At 32.0% G+C, this 22,247-nt stretch overlaps 1 protein-coding gene across 14 annotated transcripts in view; it reads left to right on the top strand.

The window, feature by feature from the left end:
• LOC111704262 (neuronal acetylcholine receptor subunit alpha-7) overlaps nucleotides 1-14,719 on the top strand; it is a 53,788-nt gene extending 39,069 nt beyond the window's left edge. For all 14 annotated transcript variants that reach the window (XM_023476458.1, XM_023476459.1, XM_023476457.1 and 11 more), the window contains 7 exons: nucleotides 1,771-1,880; nucleotides 5,237-5,331; nucleotides 7,729-7,806; nucleotides 9,376-9,484; nucleotides 10,688-10,737; nucleotides 11,507-11,590; nucleotides 12,117-14,719. In XM_023476458.1, coding sequence (XP_023332226.1) covers nucleotides 1,771-1,880; nucleotides 5,237-5,331; nucleotides 7,729-7,806; nucleotides 9,376-9,484; nucleotides 10,688-10,737; nucleotides 11,507-11,590; nucleotides 12,117-12,201 — 611 coding nt within the window. In that variant the 3' untranslated portion in view covers nucleotides 12,202-14,719. The remainder of the gene's footprint in view (nucleotides 1-1,770; nucleotides 1,881-5,236; nucleotides 5,332-7,728; nucleotides 7,807-9,375; nucleotides 9,485-10,687; nucleotides 10,738-11,506; nucleotides 11,591-12,116) is intronic.
• Nucleotides 14,720-22,247: the final 7,528 nt, after the last annotated feature.

Here is a 22,247-nt window from a genome sequence, read left to right as displayed (position 1 = left end):
CTGAAAATCAGAGTTTGTTGCAAAAACTCCATTCCTGTTCAAGTTTGAAACACGATATTTCTCATTCTTTCTTGATCAGAAAAGGGTTTTAATGGTACTGTAATGAATAGTAAATATAAATTGAGGGTCACAGGGTTAAAAATATGCATATTTTCACTGCAAGGTTGCAAATAACATGATTTTCTGCGATTATTCGAGAATAAAGATTAAGAGAAGTTGTTGAACCAACTGTATCTTTTTCAACTACGTTCTTATCATCCAAAAATCTCCAACTCTGCTTCATAAAATGAAATGATAAGAAGACTTTACAATTTTCATTAAATACTTTTTTAACAAATCTAAAGAGAAAATCAGATGATTGTTTTTTAGAATTTGTGTTATTTTCTTTCAACTAAAATTATGCTTCTGTTTGTTGATACATGCATTATTTCTTGTCATTTGTATTTAGAATTAACAATAATTTTAACCTTTTTTTGAGGTAAGTGATTTTTGTATGTAGTGATTTAGAGTCTTTGAACTAAACTAGAACGGTGTACGATTAAATTATGTACATAGTCCAAATTTTATTATAGATTTAAACAAAATTTTGAGAAAAATCTGAATTGGAAAAAAAAGATTTTGTCAATATATTGAAGTTCAAACAATATTTTATCTGTTTTAATCAAAGAGGGGGCCAATTCGACACTTTGTGACACCAAATTTTTGACAGGCTGCGTTTGGTCCTAATAATTGAGATAGAAGGCTGAAATTTTGCATGCAACTTCTAATTGTCGTCATCTATGTGGATCACGAAATTCGAGATCGGAGGGTATTACCTCCATCTTGACCTCCATGAACTTAGAAAAAACGGGACCTACGGAGGTCATTGATATCTAGATGTCAAAGGCCTCCAAGATCCTCTAAGGTCAAAATGGAGTGTGATAATAGAATCGGAACTCCAAATAAAATATGATTTGATACCTCACAAGACTTATTTTCATTATTTCATATTTTGACCTCCGGAGGTCATTGATATCTTGAGGTCAAATGCCTCCAGGATCATCTGAGGTTAAAAGGGATACCAGAATGGAATCGGAACACCAAAAAACCTCACGTGACTTATTTTCATTGAATTCCTATTTTGACCTCCAGAGATAAGCAAATTTTGTAGGTCACGACCTCCAGGATCATTTGAGGTCAAAAAGGAGTATCAGAATGGAATCAGAACACCAAAACCATATCATGACTTATTTTCATTGATTTAATATTTTGACCATTTTTGTAGCAAAAAATGTGTAAACATGTTTGATTAACTTATAATAATTAAATTAGAATGAAAAAAACGGGTTTTCCCGTATTTTCTGAGTTCATGGAGGTCAAAATGAAGATCCTCGTGATCCATGGTGATGACCACAGTTAGAGGCCACAATTTCGGCCTTCTATCTCAATTATTAGGACCAAAAGCAGCCTGTACAAAATTTTGTGTCACAAAGTGTCGAATGGCCCCCCCCTTTAATTAAAAAGAATGAATACATTGTCTTTAAACACTGGATAAACTATGAAAAAAATAACCAGTCCTGATAGTTATGGCTTTTTACTTTTGAAAGTTTATCGTCAAATAAATTGTAAAAATAAATCCAACGTTTTATGAAGTACATGAAAAATAAGAGATAAAGTTGAGATTGACTTCAACTGGTATATCTCTAGGTACATACTTCAACTGGTATATCTCTAGGTACATACTTCAACTGGTATATCTCTAGGTACATACTTCAACTGGTATATCTCTAGGTACATACTTCAACTGTATAATGATGATGGTGGCCAGCAGTGTGGTGCTTACAGTTGTAGTTCTCAATTACCATCACAGAACTGCAGAAACACATGTCATGCCTATGTGGGTAAGTAATAAATTAAACGTATGCTGATTAAAGTGACTGTAAAAGCATAATTTAAAGTGTCCCTCATTCAAAGAGGGGAATGCCTGATTTACAACGGTACCCTTTAAACCTTTGTGAGTTCGTCGTGTACGTACAGATATATATGTGTGTTTAAAGGTACCCAGAGCCCGAAATTTAAAAGAGTATCGTTGAACGAAACTCCCGAGTTTTCTTTTTGGGGTCTTAACATTTAGTAGATTTGATTTAAGAGATTTGACAAGAATGGAAAATATGAAGAAACTTAATAAAAAAAAAATATTTCATAACAAAAATATTGATATCCACAAAACTGCCTAACCCCATTCTTGAAACCCGGGTTTCAAAACTGGTTTTCATAACGATACCCTGTTTTAAGTTTTGGGCTCAGACGCTTGCAGTCCGCTGAAATTGCTGGAACGTGTGCGCTATCTATCTATTGTCTACCTACGTAAAGTCTCAACTCAATACAGCGCAATGTCCACCAGCATTTTCAGCTCACTTTATTATTTCAAACGTTGACTCTTTAAGCTGTCATAATTCATTGTTTGAAATACAAAAGTTATAAAACAATTTAAATACCAAGACATTTTTTTATACTAAAGGTCTAAACATTTTTTTGACCGCACACACTGCACAGTTTTACTTGAAGTTCTAAAATACCGGGATAAGTTCTCCTAATTAAACCTTGTTTCTAAATTTTCTGCTCAATGCAGTGTACATCTGCATTGGGAAGTCTGAGTTCATGTGACATTTACCAACAATATACTATCTCCTAAAGTTAAGTTTAAGTATTGTCTGTGGAAAAGTCAGTGGAGGGCACAGTTGTTGTTTTCTCCATTATTTCTCCATTATTTACACAATATCTACATATTCTTGTACACTTAGGTCTTCTCAGACTTTTATTGCTTTAACTAATATCTCTCAAGAGAAAGAAAGTTCAATTAATGCGGTAAATTCCTCCCTCTTCTCTCCTCTTCTTTCTCTATATTTCTTTTATCTGCTCATCTTCATGCACCACCTCCCTCATCTTCATGCACCACCTCCCTCATCTTCATGCACCATCTCCCTCATCTTCATGCACCATCTCCCTCATCTTCATGCACCATCTCCCTCATCTTCATGCACCATCTCCCTCATCTTCAAGTACCATCTTTCTCATCTTCATGCATCATCTCCCTCATCTTCATATACCATCACCCTCATCTTCATACACCATCTACCTCATCTTCATGCACCATCTCCCTCATCTTCATGCACCATCTCCCTCATTTCATGCACCATATCCCTTATCTTCATACAGCATTTTACTTTTATTTATGTACCATCTCCCTCTTCTTCATGCACCATCTCCTCAGAATGACAAATAAGGCTATGAATACCAGCATACACCCCAGCCAAGAGAACATTTTCAGAATTCAAGAATGCAATGATTTTGGGGTTGTACTTGTACCATTGTGAACTGAGGAGAATTGTGAACTCTTTAGTTGATCTCCGATGTACAAGATAAGTAGTCGAGCCTGCCAACTCTGGTTCATGTGTTTAGTTGATCTCCGCGGTACAAGATAAGTAGTCGAACCTGCCAACTCTGGTTCAACTGTTCAACATTTTGAACTCCAACCTATCCTTCAAGATGCATATTTTCTTTCTCTTTTCGAAATTTTATTTTCAAAATTATCTTCAGCATAGTTTCTCCTTCTTGAGTTTTGGTTTGGGTTTGATTGATACACATTATTTATGAATGAACTGCCTAGCAATGTTGCACATTTTGTTCTCTGCTGAGACAGATGAAATTCGGAAACCAGGAGGAAACACGGAGGACAACTATGAGGAAACCAGGAGAAAACCTGTGAGGAAACCTAGGAGGAAACCTGGGAGGAAACCTAGGGGGAAACCTAGGAGGAAACCTAAGAGAAAACCTGGAGAAAACCAAGAGGAAATCTAGGAGGAAACATAAAGTAAACCAGAAGAAATCCAGAAGGAAACTAGAAGGAAACCAGAAGGAAACCTAAGAGGAAACCAGGAGGAAACCAGGAGGAAAACTATGAGGAAACCAGGAGGAAACCTGGGAGGAAACCTAGAAGGAAACCTAAGAGAAAACCTAGAGGAAACCAGGAGGAAACCTAGGAAGAAAAATAAAGTAAACCAGAAGGAATCCAGAAGGAAACTAGTAGGAAACCAGAAGGAAACCTAAGAGGAAACTAGGAGGAAACCAGGAGGAAAACTATGAGGAAACCAAGAGGAAACCAGGAGAAAACCTGGGAGGAAACCTAGGAGGAAAGCCTAAGGGGAAATAAGGAGGAAACCTAGGAAGAAACCTAAGAGAAAACCTAGAGGAAACCAGAGGAACCCTGGGAAGAAACAAGGAGGAAACCTAGGAGAAAACTAGGAGGAAACTAAATATGTCAAACCTGTATTGCTATTAAACCTAACTATGCTCATCAATAACTAACAGAGCTTTTAAATAACTAAGCAAAACTTTTATTGTGATTAATCTAACTGCGCTTGAAGATAATGACGTAAAACTAAGTCTGTATCATAGAACTCAAAAAAAAAGTCAGTTGGAACAATACTTCGCTTTGATTACGGTGTTAATGTAATTGTTCCTCGTTTAGCGAACAAGAGGGGTCCTGAATCACTTTTTTGGAAGAAAGATATAGACCAGAAGTTGTTTCTTGAAACATAGATACCTGAAGAATACAACAGCGTCTTATCTGGACTGATACAGATTGAGTATTCTAGCTGAGAATCAGCACTAGTTGTATCTTGAAACATAGATACCTGGAGAATACATACTGAGTCGTATCTGCATTGATTACTGATGAGCCTTGAGTTCTAGATTGAGTTGTATCTTGTAAGACATATACCTGTGAATACAGATAGAGTCGTATCCGGATTGATACTGACAAAGGTTTTGTTGGAGAACCTGGAGTTCTAGATTGAGTTGTACAAGGATTGATACTGATATAAAAGTTATTATTGGAGTAGGGCATTTACTACAACCCTGGGTGCTTAGAATGATTATATATATTCTTGGTTCGAAGTGTATTCCTACAATGGTTACCCTGGGTGCTTAGAATGATTGTATATATTCTTGGTTCAAAGTGTATTCCTACAATGGTTACCCTGGGTGCTTAGAATGATTATATATATTCTTGGTTCGAAGTGTATTCCTACAATGGTTACCCTGGGTGCTTAGAATGATTGTATATATTCTTGGTTCAAAGTGTATTCCTACAATGGTTACCCTGGGTGCTTAAAATGATTATTTATATTCTTGGTTCGAAGTGTATTCCTACAATGGTTACCCTGGGTGCTTAGAATGATTATATATATTCTAGGTTCGAAGTGTATTCCTACAATGGTTACCCTGGGTGCTAAGAATGAATCGACCAAAGAAGAAAATCACAAGAAAAACAATTATGATGAACAACAGGTGAAAATGCGTTGGTTTCACTTAGACTGAGAACTTTTAAAGGGACAGACCGGCATACTGCATACTCAGTTTAACTACCTTACATAGCCGGTCTGTCCCTTTAAATCACATAAAATTCATATGAATCTGTCAAGAAGAGGATGTCAAAAGTTTATTGAACGTAAAATTGAAATCTTATAATTTTTCAATTACAAATCCTGTTTAAAGAGTTATTGAGAAGAACATCGGACTACCGAATACATATGTACTTGTACGTAAAATCATAACTAGTACACGCACTTCTGACCCTTTAGTAAAAGTAAATTCAACCTAAAGTCTGACCGCGTCAACCTTGTTGCACCGTCTTTTCCTATTGAGTGTCTCCTTTATTTACCCAATGTCCAAGCGATACAGTAAAAACTGGGACTGGAAAAGTTGACCTGGCTCGGAAATTCAAATGTGCTACGGCTGCTCGAAAGGGGAGCAACGAGGTCGCATAGTCAGACAAGTAACGTCGCATAAAAAAAATTGAGTTATTACCAAAATCTCAAATTTTCTATTCCCTATATCTTTGCAACCCAATGTTGTAGACCTTTGATATTTCAAACTATGAATTCTGTTAGATGAAGTTTGAAATATCGAAGAGTTACACCATCTGGCTGCAAATATATAGGGATTAGAACATTTGGGTTTGTGGCAAAACTCATCTCTTTTGACCTTATCCTGCTGTATATAAGTTTGCAGAATAGTCTGTACTGTTAACCTTTCTTTAACTACCAAAAAGTCGGTCTGGTAATTCCAATGAACTAGAATTTGGCAATCCGAAACTTTTGAAGATGAGAATTTGATTTGTAAATTCTCAAATTTGGAATACCTTTCACTACGTATGAGTGATGTTTGTAAATTTTAGTTTATTAATTGAATTATGTTGAATGTTGAATTCAAAGGATCCTCATATCATCACTAATTTCCTGCCCTTAACTCACACCTTTCAGAGATTATTTAATTTCAGCGAATATATTTGTTAAAAATTATATAAAATGTTTCCGTTAATAGAATTTACCCGTTAATAGAATATATCTGTTGATAGAATATATCCGTTATTAGAATATATCCGTTAATAGAATGTATCCATTATTAGAATATATATCCGATAATAGAATATACCCGTTAATAGAATGTATCCATTATTAGAATATATATCCGATAATAGAATATATTCGTTAATAGAATGTATCCATTGTTAGAATATATATCCGATAATAGAATATATTCGTTAATAGAATGTATCCGTTAATAGAATATACCCGTTAATAGAATGTATCCGTTAATAGAATATATCCGTTATTAGAATATATCCGATAATAGAATATACCCGTTAATAGAATATATCCGATAATAGAATATATTCGTTATTAGAATATATATTCGTTAAAAAATATATCCGTTAATAGAATATAACCATTATTAGAATATATCGGTTAATGGAATATATCCGATAATAGAATATATTCGTTAATATAATATATCCGTTAATAGAATATATTCATTAATAGAATATATCCGTTAATAGAATGTACCCGTTAATAAAAGATACCGTTATTAGAATATATCCGTTAATAGAATATATTCGTTAATAGAATATATCCGTTAATATTATATATCCGTTAATAGAATATATCCGTTAATAGGATGTATCCGTTAATAGAATATATCCGTTAATAGAATGTATCCGTTAATAGAATATATCCGTTAATAGAATGTATCCGTTAATAGAATATATCCGTTAATAGGATGTATCCGTTAATAGAAGATACCGTTATTAGAATATATCCGTTAATAGAATATATTCGTTAATAGAATATATCCGTTAATATTATATATCCGTTAATAGAATGTATCCGTTAATAGAATGTATCCGTTATTAAAATTTACCCGTTAATAGAATGTATCCGTTAATAGAATATATCCGTTAATAGAATGTATCCGTTAATAGAATGTATCCGTTATTAAAATTTACCCGTTAATAGAATGTATCCGTTAATAGAATATATCCGTTAATAGAGTGTATCCGTTAATAAAATATACCTGTTAATAGAATGTATTCGTTAATAGAATATATCCGTTATTAGAATATATCCGTTAATAGGATGTATCCGTTAATAGAATGTATCCGTTAATAGAATTTACCCGTTAATAGAATGTATCCGGTAATAGAATATGTATATATAAAATAGTTTTTCTTTCTCTTTATAGATTTTGAATAAATTTCAATAATTTATATTTATCTTCGGCAATTCCTTTTTTGTTATATATAGTCATAAAACCTTCTCTGTGGTCATGTGCATTACCACAAATAAATGTGCACTTTTGACGTGTAAACGTGCAAACGAAATATAATTTTAACATTTTTTAAAGAATGAAAGAGTTAGAAATGAAAGAGAAAGCATCAAAGAGTTTGCTCGCAAATGTTCTAGATATTGATGATGATTTCAGGTAAATAAAATGGATTTTAAAGGGACTTGCAGCTTTATTTCAAGTGACCCTTAATACAAAGATGCCAACGCCCGATTAATGTCGCTTTTTCCTACTTTTTTTGAATCCGACATTGTCATCTTTGTATGGAAGATAACTTAAAATAAATCTTACAGTCCCTTAAACTCAATTCTCATGATTAATTAATAAAATCAGCGTATCTTCCGATACCCATTTAGCATATTCTAAAGAATTTTTTTAAGGAGAGGTTTTTCAAATTTTTTCTTAAAAGTCAAATTTGTCCTTCTTCAAAGGGTTTTAGAAAACATTTAAAATTTTCAGCTCAGTACACTTATGTTTACATTGAAATTATTTGGCTTTCCTGGTGTATCTCCTGGAATATAGATATAAATATTTATATCTTAGGATAAATATATTGAAGGTGTGTTCTCTATATATTTAACATAATGGATTGATTATGCATAGTGCTAGGAAACATAGGGTATAATCAAATAGAAAATGCATAAAAACATCATACATTATTCATTATTATATTTGATGCTGCATTTTCACAAGTATTAAACAGCTAGAATGATTTGTCAATTGTTAACAAATTCTTTGGGTTTAGTTCACTTCAAGAGAATTAATTAACACATGTACCAAATACTAATTGGCAAATCCATTAAACGTAGAAAGCAGAAATTGATCTTTTATTTAGAGTTTTCCTAAGAAAAGTTTTATCAATCATAAAAAACTTATAATAGAAAATTTAAACAATACCCCACTGTACTGTATGTGTTCTTAGCAGGAATAACCATTTAAGTGTTGTCGAACTAAAAGTATGTAAATTGCCAAGCAAAATTTGTATAAACATTATATACTCCATGCATTTCAAGAAAGCTTTTTAAAAAACATTATAAGATTTTCCGGCTTGCCCATAAAATTTGTTGTCGTGTATCAAACTGTTCATAGTTTGCCATTTAAAACTCTTTTAGTCCTTACAGGCCATTTAAAATGCTAAAAGGAAGTGTTCGGAAAAACATGAATGGGGTTTATTAATCTTTCTCTTCCACTTTTCACTCGAGCGCGACTGAGCGATAATGCCGCACATCAACCATATTTTTAAAGATAGAAGTAAAATCAGTAGCAATGGAATCCAAATTTAATTCAGATACAGCCTATAATATCCATTACATTTTTCGCGAACACTCCCTTTAATGGAAGTTACATCATTTGTATTTCAAGTAAACTTTAGCGAGAGGATAAAAAGTTTTTCTGAGAATAATTATCTTAGTATTTACAGAATAGAATCCATAAAAGTTATCGCCCTGAAAGCAGTTAACAACTATTTTTGAATATTCAACGCATTAATATTTAAATCTAAGGAGTTCATGACTCTTGAGAATAAGTGTCCAGAATTCTTGAACTTATTTGACAACCTTAAAAGAGGTGAAAGTGCACTGAAGTAGAACCTAAAGTAGAATAAAACTCCGATTAATAATATGTTGCTACGAGTAAGAGCTAAAAAAGCACATAAACAATGGAACTTATTTAGTTTCTAGCTTTAGAGTTCATAGCATTCATTTTCAGACCGCTGTCAGTGGGTGGAGGGTTTATGAGAGTTAATGGAAACCCTATGGAGAATAATGTAGGACATAATCATAATCATGTTCAACCTCCAGCTACTCCTTTACCACAGGTAGTAGATAATCTAACTACTCCTTTACCACAGGTAGTAGATAATCAAACTATACCTTTACCACAGGTAGTAGATAATCAAACTATGTCTTTACTACAGGAAGTAGATAATCAAACTACTCCTTTACCACAGGTATTAGATAATCCATGTATACATTTACCAAAGGTAGTAGATAATCAAACTATCTCTTTACCACATGTAGTGGATTATTAACTATCCCTTTACCACATTAAGTAGATAAATTCAGCTATACCTTTACCACAGTTAGTAGATAATTTTTTTCCAGTTACATCTTTTCCAAATGTAGTATATATTATTTTCCAGTTATACCTTTACACTGAACACAGGTAAGATGATCATGTTTATTCTCGACACTGTTTTAAACATATCTACTCATGACAGCACCAGTCCTAGTAAATATACACATTCTCCCCAGTTGGAGAACTAGACCTTTTTAGCTTGGAACTGTAAAGGTCTAACGATGCTCTGTATGGTAGAATGTGCTTGCTCTCATCAGACTTGTTCTACATTAAGTAGTTTATATCACCTTCAACTAAGCTTTTGGTGCATTCTGCGGTAATTTGAAGAACTTTGGCCGAAGATAAAGTAGTGTTTAGTGGAGAGTGAAATAATAAAGCTCTTTTCTTATATATATATATATAATATATATATATATGTTTTCTTTAGCTGGACCAAATTGGCTGAAATTTGTTAAGGGAACCTTGGGATGACATAAACTAAAAATTTGAATTTTTGTTTTAGCCAGGTCAAACTAGTAAAATCGTAATAAAATACTGAGCGCAAGTAAACGGCAGGAGTAACTATAGACTATGAATAAAAATATTAAATTGGGCAACGCCGGGTACTCTAGCCACTTATATATAAATGATTGCAACTGCATTACAACCCCTGTAATCATATTAATACTTTTAGCCTTGCAAAGGAGCCGTTTTGTTTAAGTTTAAGCTTCAAAAAATACAATTTTGAAATTTGAAAACAATTGAAATGCCTTGGTTGTATTTAAGCAAACAAAATCTATCTGGAATATTAAAATTGTCTCTAGTTGAGTGAAAACTTACAATGCTGTTTACATAATATTCTTATGCCAACCTTGTTTCCAGATTAGAGGAATTAAATAAGTACTTGCAACAGTTAAAGCCATACTTACTCAATCGACCTCTTTCTTAACCTGTTTTTGTTTAGGGTAGTTGTGCATCTAGTAGAGAACTGCAGTGTATTCTCAAAGAAATTAGGTAAAAAAATTTAATTTATTTTCGAAATAGTAGAAATCAATATCGGTATTAACCAAGGTTTAAGCAAGCCTGAAAGCACTGATTTTGAACCCTAACCACGATGCAAATGCCTAATGTACTAATCAAATATCAGAAAACTTTATTTATATTTATTTTCACTTAAATGAAGATACTACACCTGAAATTTATGCAAGACAAAAAGCAGAAGAAGATAAATTATTAATAATGATTTAGTAAAATTGAGCTCTCAGAGCAAAGAATTCCACAAGTGTTCTTGAGAAATTAATTGTTGCAAGTACAATACTAATAGTTTTCGTGAGATATCTTTTTCCCAAAAATATTTTTCGCGAAATTTTGAATCATTTTCGCATTTTTAGCTTAATTCCTTATTTTTGCGAAATTTCTTAAAAGAGTTAACGAAATACAAACCCTTTACACAATACACATTTAGTTTATAAAGTTTAATCTGAAAACCCTTTACACAATACACATTTAGTTTATGAAGTTTAAACATTACTCTTAATCATAAAGGAATTGAGTTTTTGCCACAGACTCAAAAGTTCTAATCCCTATATCTTTGCTATCTTATGATTCTTTGATCCAAAAGAATTCATAGTTTGAAATATCTAAGGTCTACTACATTGTGTTGTGAAGATATAGGGATTAAAAAATCAGAGTTTGTGACAAAGACTCAATTCCTTTTGTGAAAAAATGTAACTGTTCAGGATTTATTTCTCTAGGGTTGTTTCTATATTGGTATTAAATCCAGGTATATGACAAACCGACTCCGGATGCGAGATGATGAAGAGGAAATAGTATCAGACTGGAAGTTTGCTGCTATGGTTATTGACAGGCAGGATATCATCGTTTATAATGTTTCATACTGAGTTTGACTAAATAATTAAGTTTTATTTTGTTTAACTTATCTTTCATATAAGTTTCCAGCTTGAACCTTTAAATATAGAATATAGATAAGAGCTCTTTTGTCTTTTCTCAAGGGGTTGGTACTATTATCAGTACTAGTTATTGAAAGTTCCTGGTGCAGATGAAAGTAGAATGCAAAAAGATTCAATTTCACCCTTTTCCAATATCATATATAAACATCTTGCACTGCATTTGCAAGATTGATAAAATTTGCAAGTTTTAAAATATTATGTGATAACCAACCGCGAAGGAAGCCAAGTAAATACTTACTTTAAAATGAGCTTGGATCAGTGCTTACAAGTTAAAATGGGATTCTCAAATGATCACCTTGCTCCATACAAAATTAAATTTTGCAAGTACAAATAAAAAGGGAAAAGGAATCTCTTAATTTATGAATAAATAATTGGTTTGTTGTGAAACCAATTGCAATCTAAAAATGATGATATCTATCCAAGGTTCTGTTTGATCACGTTCACCACCTTTACCGTGATCACAACTATAGCAGTTCTCCTCTCAGCTCCACATATCATTGTAGAATAAATAAATTTAGTGAATATAACTTACTTTATACTACTCAAACTCAGTACACATGTACGCTCTATGCAGCATTAGTGTACACTCTGCTTTATTAGTGTACCATCTGTACAGAAAAAGCGTACACTGTGCGTTCTGAGCAGTGAGCATGTCAGCATGAAGCAGTTCAAAGTAGAACAAAAAGCAGTGAAAATGCTCCGAGTACTTTCTGCATACATTCTTTTCAGAGAATATTAATGTATTTTGCAAAATCTTCTAAAAAAGTGATTTGTCTAATTCTAAAAGACGCATTGATTCATTCAGAATTCAGAAGAAGAAAATACAATCTTTAATCTTTATTTTATCCCTTTTTTTGTCTTTGGCACAATGTGAGACTGCTATTAATCCCATAAACATTTGCGCTGCTGTATTCATAGAAATATCTGATAAAGTTTTATGTTAATTTTATAATGACCTTTAAGGAAGACACTGGCTATGTAACATATTTGAACTAAGAATGCAGTATTTTAGAGATAAACGTTAGGCTTCATTTGATAACATGAGTTATTTTTACAGTGTACAATTTTTAAATAAGAGCATAGAGTCGTTTGTACTATTTCATCAATTGTTTCATCCAGCAGAAGAAACTTTTTTTACAATTCTTTTTGGACAAAACATGTAATAAATACTAATCTACAAACTAGTTGCATGTATGTATAGGAACAGGTTGAGAAAAATAATGAACTTTTATCATTGAAAATAAGTTATTAAAATTAATTTTAAAATCTTGCAGGTTTCTGCAAATTCTTTTAGCTAGGGTCGCTTTATTTTTATTGTGAAAACGACATTTTGAAGAAATCGGCGAAAAAGATATAGAAACATCAAGGAGGATAGTGATAATGAAATTATCGATTCTGTGGTTCTACTATGACTTTCATCGATAATCTCTTTAATAAAATATGTTCCTAATTAGCAAATTATTATAAATTAATTTTTTTTACAGATTTTTTCTGGTTAAATAAATAATTGCGAAAAACTTTCTTCTGCTGGCTGAAACAACTGGTGAAATACAAACAACGTTACTCGCTTATTTAAATGATGTACACCGTAAAAATGTATCATTGGTATTAAATGAATCCTAAAGTTTTCTCTACAATACTTCATTCTCAGTTCAAATATGCTACATAGCCGGTCGCTCCCTTTAAGGTTTGAATTAAATTATTTTTACTTCTACAATTGCACAGAAATAAAAGAAATCAGTTTTAACTAAGATAAAAATATTAGTTAGGTCTTTGCATATCTTTGAGAAATATATATTGATATACAAGTTCACCTTGTATTTAACTTATTCAGGCACTACTAAATACTGAAAAATTAGGTTCCGACGCAAATGCCAAATTTTTACTATTTAAAAACTTGTCTGGTTTTCTCAAGCCTGTGCATGTACTCTCTTGTTAAAAGCTTATGTTTAACTTGGGGCGTAACCAAAGCTTGGTTTGGTTTGAGCCTAAATCAACGATATGGCGGGCATATTCAAAATAGAAAAATTATTATGTGTCAACATTTTTATTCGAAAATTACTTTTCTAATGCTTGTCGAAGCCAAAACTTTTGAAGACACTATCCCTTTGTAAAAAAGTGAATCTAATGATTAAAACTGTGCTATTATTGTATTTTAATCTGTTTGTAATATAGTCCCTGATGTCTGTAGTAATATTAGAAACTGCGTGAAAAAAAAACCTTATTCTAAAATAAAAAATGTAATAATTGTTTTCATATCTTTGTATCAAACTGTTTCTGTTTTTGCTATTCGATGTTTTCAAATTAAGACAAAACAAGTTTTTTGTCAGAAAATTTTTTTTGGAGGAAATTGGATATGATTTAAATCTAGACAAAGTTAGTCCTTCTTAAATGCAATTTCTTCAAAGGACACCCATTTTTGATAAAAGACAACATATCTTGCTCATTTGCTAACTTGAAATAGTTTTTACTTAAGATATAAAACTAAATACTAAATCCACTACCCTGCTCATTTCAGTAAAACATTCTCAAGGTTTCTTGTTTTATTAAAAATCTTAGGGATTTTTATATCATTGAATATGGATTTTATTTTACGTAATCATCCCAAGGGACAGTAAAGTAACATAACATCCATCAAGGATAATTATTTGTTGTCAAATTATAACGATTGATGTACCCAAAAGTCAAAATATCATGTTTTTAAGTAAAAATATTTGATTTTTGTTCCCTAGTAAAAATTTATTTTATTTGAATTGTATCTGAACGGATACAATTGTTTGGAAATAATTGGGGGGAATGGGGTTTAGAGGGCACAGCTTTTTTGATTTCTTACGTTTAGGGAAAATTTGGTTGTTCTTCCATATAAAAATGTCAGCATTGTAATTTTCCACGAAAATATGTAAATGTATTATGTCTAGTAGAGTAGAGAAGAGGCCATATAGTTTCCTCGTTCTTGATGTGATAAAGTATTGTTAATTATGCGGATTAAAAAATTATACATGAAAATATAAATTGGTAACTAGGTATTCCATTTTACTTGGCTTTTTAGGGGTGTTTTTTCCTAACTATAATTACAAATATGAAGCTGATATTATTTTGATGTAGTTCACTAGGCTCAAATATGAAGCTGATATTATTTTGATGTAGTTCTCTAGGCTCAAATATGAAGCTGATATTATTTTGATGTAGTTCTCTAGGCTCAAATAAAAATAAAAAAGCAAATAGTGAACAAACGAATTTTTCAAAAGATTTTGAAAAAAATTTCGTTTTTTACTAAACGAACGATTTTTTCTAACAAACTTTTCAAAAAACGATAGTTTTTTGACTGAACAAAAGATTTTTTTAACAAACCTTTGAAACTTTTTTGTGAAAAGAATGAGTTTATTGAAAGACAGATTTTAATGAACGAACAATTCTACTGAACGAACTAAACGAACAATTCTAATGAACGAACTGAACTAACTATTTTACTGAACGATTGTTCAGTGTGAAAACGAACAAAATAGATGGAAATGAACGATAATTTTGAGAATATATGGGTCGTTAACGAACGATGAACGAACGAGATAAAAACTGAATTCATCCATCTCTAGCCGCAGGGAAAAAAATTAAAAGAAATGTTCAGTGTTCGAAAAACATTTATGTCAGGAAACCCCTATAAAAAATACCCTATACACATCTTTTTTTTAAATTTTGGATTCTACAAATAGAGTTCAGAACCTATCCAAAAATGGCTGAAAAAAATTGTGCGATGAACCTTGTATTTTTCCAGTACGGAAACATTACCGCTGTTTTGTTTTGTAATGATTGACGTCATTTTAAGGAATGGTGTATTTGAAACAATTGTCTCCTTGCTAACTTAAAAAATTATGTTCAATATTGAAGGTTTTTGAGTCTGTCACAAAAAGAAATAATTTGGTGCTATTTTGAATCATCATTTGCTGATAGAGAAATGTTCAAGACGTAAGTAAAGTTCTAGTCATACTTTTCTTAGGGTCAGAGATGTTGAGGTTTAAAGCTTATCTACATAATAAAGCTGTTGGTCAATTAAATTATCTTATTTCAATGTTTTCTATACCTGGCCAACCGGCTGGATCAATTGGTTGAAATTAGCAGTGCCGAGCACTTCAGTTAAATTCAAGATTAAATACCAAGCGGGGGTAAACGGCATGCGTAAATATGAGTAATGACATAAACCTAGGCAACGCCGGGCACTAAATCTAGTATTAAACAATTTCAAATTCACAAGCTAAAGCTAAAAATCAACTGTAGAATGAGAGTTCAAAATGAAATAAAATAAATTAGTTATTTTTCAAAGGCATATAAAAAAGGTAAAGAAAAATAGCAACTATAATGGAAAAAATCGTATATATCCTGAAAAGGTTCAGGTCACATTAGTTTATAGTGAGGCTACAAATAATATATGCTACAAATATTCTGGCCTAACTTATAGTTTATCAATATTAGTAAACAGTTGTAAGTGTACAGTACAGCTAACTGAAGACACAGGTAGAGAACTATCATCCCCCCAGACTAAATCCGTGTTTATAATTTAATTCCTTGTAGTTTCTTTTGAATCTCGGTGTACATTGTTATATTACAAGGGAACTCGTATAGTTAATTAACACTCTCATATCTTTTCTTATCTCTCTTCAAGTTTAATGTTTAAGTTTCTAATTCTCAAGATTTTCTAAACAACTAAGAACTGCGGGCAGATTATGGGTAGGTAGACCCCTTCCTGTCTTTAGGGAAGAGAGGCAACTTTTAAATCAACTTTTTATTATAAAGATGTGGCCTAATTTGCATCTGTTTTAACTTCTATTGGAGTGTATCATGGACAAAGAAAATTTACTGAGACAGGGAAGATATGGAAGCTTTTATGAAATTTCCCCTTTCTTTATAGGCTGTTAGTTGTAACTTTAAAATATAATTTAATTTTAAAAAGAAAAGCATGGTTAGCTCATTCATTATGGTTCAGTTAAAGCTTTAAAGGGTATCGTTGTGATTAGGACATGTCATTGTATTAGTGGGGGTCACTAAACAATAAATTCACAGTCGTTTTAAAAAGAATTTATATCTTTTTAACCATTCTCATTGTTTCTCAGATAAAGGTTGAGAGGGTACTTTTGTGAATCTATACATGCCAACTTTTTAACTGCAGGGTCACTTGAAATCGAATTATAAATCGCTTTAAAGCAAATGTTTAATCGCTTTAAAGCGATTAAACATTTTCTTTAAAGCGATTAAACCTTTGCTTTATGCGATTAAACATTTGCTTTAAAGCGATTAAACATTTGCTTTAAAGCGATTAAACATTAGCTTTAAAGCGATTAAAGATTTGCTTTAAAGCGAATAAACATTTGCTTTAAAGTGAATAAACATTTGCTTTAAAGCGATTAAACATTTTCTTTAAAGCGATTAAACATTAGCTTTAAAGCGAATAAACATTTGCTTTAAAGCGATTAAACATTTGCTTTAAAGCGATTAAACGTTTGCTTTAAAGCGATTAAACATTAGCTTTAAAGCGATTAAACATTTGCTTTTAAGCTATTAAACATTTGCTTAAAGTTACCAGGATAGATATTTGTGTATAGTCCCTTACAGTGATAAATTTTATGGTAATGAAGTTATTTCCTCTCCTGTAAATCTAGGGATAGAACTACTAAAACATTTACTATGGAACTTGTATAGTTAATTAACACTCTCATATCTTGTCCAATCTCTGTTCCTGTTTAATGTTTAGGTTTCTAGATGTCCCTTCAAGTGATAAATTTTTATGGTAATGAAGTTATTTCCTCTCTTGTAAATCTAGGGTTAGAACTACTAAAACATTTACTATGGAACTTGTATAGTTAATTAACACTCTCATATCTTGTCCAATCTCTGTTCCTGTTTAATGTTTAGGTTTCTAGATGTCCCTTCAAGTGATAAATTTTTATGGTAATGAAGTTGCTGTTGTCCTAGAGTATATTGTTACAGATATCTAGGGTTAGAACTCCTTAAACATTTACTATTATCACAACAAACACAGGATGTCCAAGAAAAACTGTTAGCATTGTAACTTTATTTTTGAAAGGGGTCTTGTTTCTGTTAAAAAGATAGTCAACATATTCTGTCAAAAAAAAAAAAAAAAATATGCACCCTGCCTTAGTATAAAGTTCCAAACATAGATGAGAAATATTTCAATGAAACAATTTTCAGAAACAAATTAAAGGAATTGAGTTTTTGCCACAAACTCGGATTTTTAAATCCCAATTTCTTTAAAACCAAATGTCGTAGACCGTAGATATTTCAAACTATGAATTCTGGTGGATCAAACAATGTAAGTTTGAAATATGAAAGGTAGGTATGCAACATCTGATTGTTGAGATTTAGGTATTATAAAATTGGCATTTGTGGCAAAAACTCAATTTCTTTGAATTCTTAATCTTACATACAAGATTATGACGCTGACCACCATTTTGACCTCCATAGACCCAATAAAAGGAACAAAAGCCAGTTCTTTTGTGGCAATGTTCAGTGACATCAAAAAGAATCGACTTATGGAAGACGTTAAACTCAATATGTTTCAGCACCCTAGCATAAAAGTACCTAATCCGTGCCAGTGCAACACGTACTGTATTTGCATTTCATCATATTGTCCAGTCAGGCTACCCAGTGCGGTATAGTCGACCCAGCACGTTGTATGCAACAAATGCAAGATCACAACACAGAATTAAAGTGGGGAACGTGGGCAGGGGTTGTCGTACTGCGTTAGGAGGGTGTGGGCAGGGGCGTAGATAAGGATTCTGCAGGGGGGGGGGTAAAAATTGGCGAAATTTTTTTTACCCCCTCCCCCCCCTAGAAAAAAATCATGATGGATATCAAATTATTGGTTTTAATTGGGTTTGATTTGCATTTTCCACTCATTTCTGGGATTTACAAACTCAATCTAATAAAGTGGGGGGGGGGTAAATAACCCCAATAACCCCCCTTATCTACGCCACTGGGTGTGGGGTAGATACAAAATAACACAGTTGGAATACATCCATGACGTAATTTGTATGAAGCTAAAATGTTTGTATACAAACATTTATTTACAAAACTGAAATAATTATATCATGGTTTTAGAGAGAAGAAATAAAAGAATTAGAGGATATTGCTTAATTCATTCTTTCATCTTCACATTATTATTATCCTTAGATCTTTTTCTTAATATATTTTATTCTCTTTTCTGAAAACAAAATTAGACTTTGTTTAAAAATATTTTTTCGTTTTAATAAAAAGCATTTTCTCGGGAAAATAATATGTTTGAAAAAAAGTTTTATGAACGTGAGAAAATTTTATGATTATGGCAAGTCTTCATGATCATGACAAAATTTTAAGATCATGACGAGCATTGATGATCATGAAAATGTTTTCATCATAGTTTTCTACAGCAATCATGACAATCGGTTGACAGTTATGATTATAAAACTATTTTAATTATAACTACCTGTCATGATAAGAAAAATACCCGTTATGACGTTGAACAATTACCTTTAAAACCAGATTATTTTTAAATTAGATCAATGTTGTAGTTTTGAAAACTCTTTATTTTCATAGATTGTTTCTTTGCAAAAGTGTCTTTTAGAAACAATGAAGAAATTGTTAGAATTAAAAACTTCCACATTTAAGGTTTCAAGGGTACCGTTGTGAATCTGACATGCTCGTATTTTTTAAATTTTGACGCAGTCTCTTTAAATAGTTTATAATTACATGAAAATCCTTAATAAATCTTCCATAATGGAAAAGGATAATTATTAGCTAATGATTCTCTAATTAGACGTGGTAGTATTTCCTCATTAACATAATAATACAATTTTCTTAATCATTTCTCACTCTTCACATAAGATTACTTTTCTTCTCGAATCATGAACCCTACATGAATACATGCAAAGTAAAAAAGTAGATGTTAGTTTCACATTTATTAAAAATATATTTTAGTCTAGGTTGACCCTCGTCAGTTCTAACAATATAATAACCATCAAAATCGACAATAAAAGTGTTAAAAAAAACAAGAAAAAAAAGATTATTAAAAAAAAGAATTTGGCTGTCAAATGGACAAAAGGGAAACGAACTCAGATCATGAGATGGAAAAAAAGAAAATTTGCTAATATTCACTTTTTAAAAAATGTTTTAAGAAAATTATTGTTCCTTAAGATTGTTCTTGTCATGAAGATTCAAAACAAACTGTTTATATGTATGTGTATAAAGTGGTGGTGGGGGTCGATCTAATTAACAAAATTTTACGTAAATACAATGAAAAATTTCAGTGAGTATCGTTGAATGAAACTCTCCTGTTTCCTTTTTTGGTTCTACTTCTCTAGCTCTACATTTGTGTAGGTATTGATTGAAAAATAAAAAAATGCTGGGTTTCATGACGATAATGTTTTAAATTTCGGACTCGGTTTATACTAACCCTAACCAGGCTGTGGGGGGGGGGCGTTCTACGCCCCCCTCTAGTTTTTTTTTGCCCTAGCACTCTCATTTATTACACTACCACCGTGAAATTTTTTGACTGTTAATAAATAGAAATTTTAAGGATTTTTTGTACAATTTTTTTTTATGTCTTTGAAAAATGGACATAGGAACATGTACCACACTTTGATATTTGTTTTAAACAAAAAATAAATATTCTTTTACATTTTTTACCTTTTTTAATATTTTTTTCAACCCTTCCTTGCACCCAAACTACAAAAGATATCGATCTAATTTTTTTCAATTAGCTGGCCTTGAAAAATTTGGCTTTGAACATGCATTTTAATCCTATACCTATTCTCAGAGACCTTTTTCCTTGGGGGGGGGGGTGCGTGGGACGCCCCCCCAGTCTATACTTAGATTCAGACCCCCCAGCCTTTAAAGGGTTATGTAATGGACTGGCTTTCAGAGCAAGTTGTACAGTATAGAAAACGACTATATAAAGCAAAACAAGGCCCGGCACAACACCGAATGAATTATCTCCTTTTAGTGAGATTAATGTGAGGCCATATTGACACACACTAAACTTGTTTCCTTTTGTACAGGTAATTTATCTGCTTTGACGTTTTTAAATGTGTGTTCGGTCTGATTTCCATTACAAGGTTATATTATTAATTTAAATAATTTAAAATCTTGTTGTCGCAACAAATATATTTTTATAAATAAGCACAATTCACGAGTACGCATTCCATGCGTGCTAAGCTTCCTATTGTAGTTTCTATATTATCTAGCAGACTTATTGATCTATATGATCTATCCATATATCTCGTAAACTCCTAGATCTAATAGATTACAGGGACCAAATCTAATGAAAAGGAGAAGTGGCTGAACCACTTCAAATTGAAACACTTCCCTTTAGGTTAAAACGGTGGTAAGTGGTTCAACTACCACTTGCTATTCATAAAATCTGGTCCCAGGGTGTCCAAATAAAAATGGATTTTATGTCAAGATTTCAAGGGTATTTTAAAGGATTTTTACCGCTCACATGAAAAATACTTTAGAAGACATGCCTTTTTGAGTCCTAGTAAAAGGAAATGAGTTTTTGCCACAAACTCGGATTTTTAAATCCCTGGAAAAAAATATACAAAATCTACGAACCAAAATACGATTAATGATTAATTGATTGTCGTAGAGACGTCGTCTTTGTAAACACATTTTACATGTTTTAATACGAAAAACGTAAATTTCTTGCTAACTCAAATATCAAAAGTTTTCAGATTTTAGTACATAATAACGAACACATAATGACATTAAAATATAATAAATTTAAATGTTATTGGGCTGCTGTTACTGAAAAAACATTAAATAGTGTCTATAGAGAGGGACCGTCCCTTTCCGCTCAAATTCTGAACGAAAAATCGGCTTTTTCTTCGGCCACAGTTGTCTTTGAAAAGTAAGACTATTACCAATCAAGAGCAAATAGGCTGTTTAGTTTACCCTAAAATTACCCAAAAAGGTGAACGGTCCCTTTAAAGTTGTCACTGGAATCTCGTGTTTATTGAAGCATCCTGTAAAACCTAAACAATATGAATACCACAGACTGCGTGCTATGCATGTATATTACATATTATACATTTATTCTCCAAACATACATTATACATATACTCGTAATTGTTCAGATTGTTTTATTGTATTTCTCCAGGACGGACTCCAGGTAGAATACTAAGCAGGGGAATATCTTTATATCTTTATACACTCGGCGGAACCTTGGTAAAAGGTCAGATCTTTCAAAGGTCACGAGGACAGTTTTTATGCTGCAGACACAATAAAGGATGTTTACAAGATACATGAAAGAAATATCAAGCGTTTCTGCGGATACAACATGTTGGCACTCCATACCTCCCAGTAATATCTAATAAAACTACCTATCCCCAGTAATGTCTAATAAAACTACCTCTCTCCCAGTAATATCTAATAAAACTACCTACCTCCCAGTAATATCTAATAAAACTACCTACCTCCCAGTAATATCTATAATAAAACTACCTACCTCCCAGTAATGTCTAATAAAACTACCTCTCTCCCAGAAATATCTAATAAAACTACCTACCTCCC

This window comes from Eurytemora carolleeae, unplaced genomic scaffold (genome assembly GCF_000591075.1).
Source record: "Eurytemora carolleeae unplaced genomic scaffold, Eaff_2.0 scaffold581, whole genome shotgun sequence".
NCBI classification, from domain to species: domain Eukaryota; kingdom Metazoa; phylum Arthropoda; class Copepoda; order Calanoida; family Temoridae; genus Eurytemora; species Eurytemora carolleeae.
Note: the sequence above shows the minus strand (reverse complement) of the source record. Positions and strands in the feature narration are given on the sequence as shown.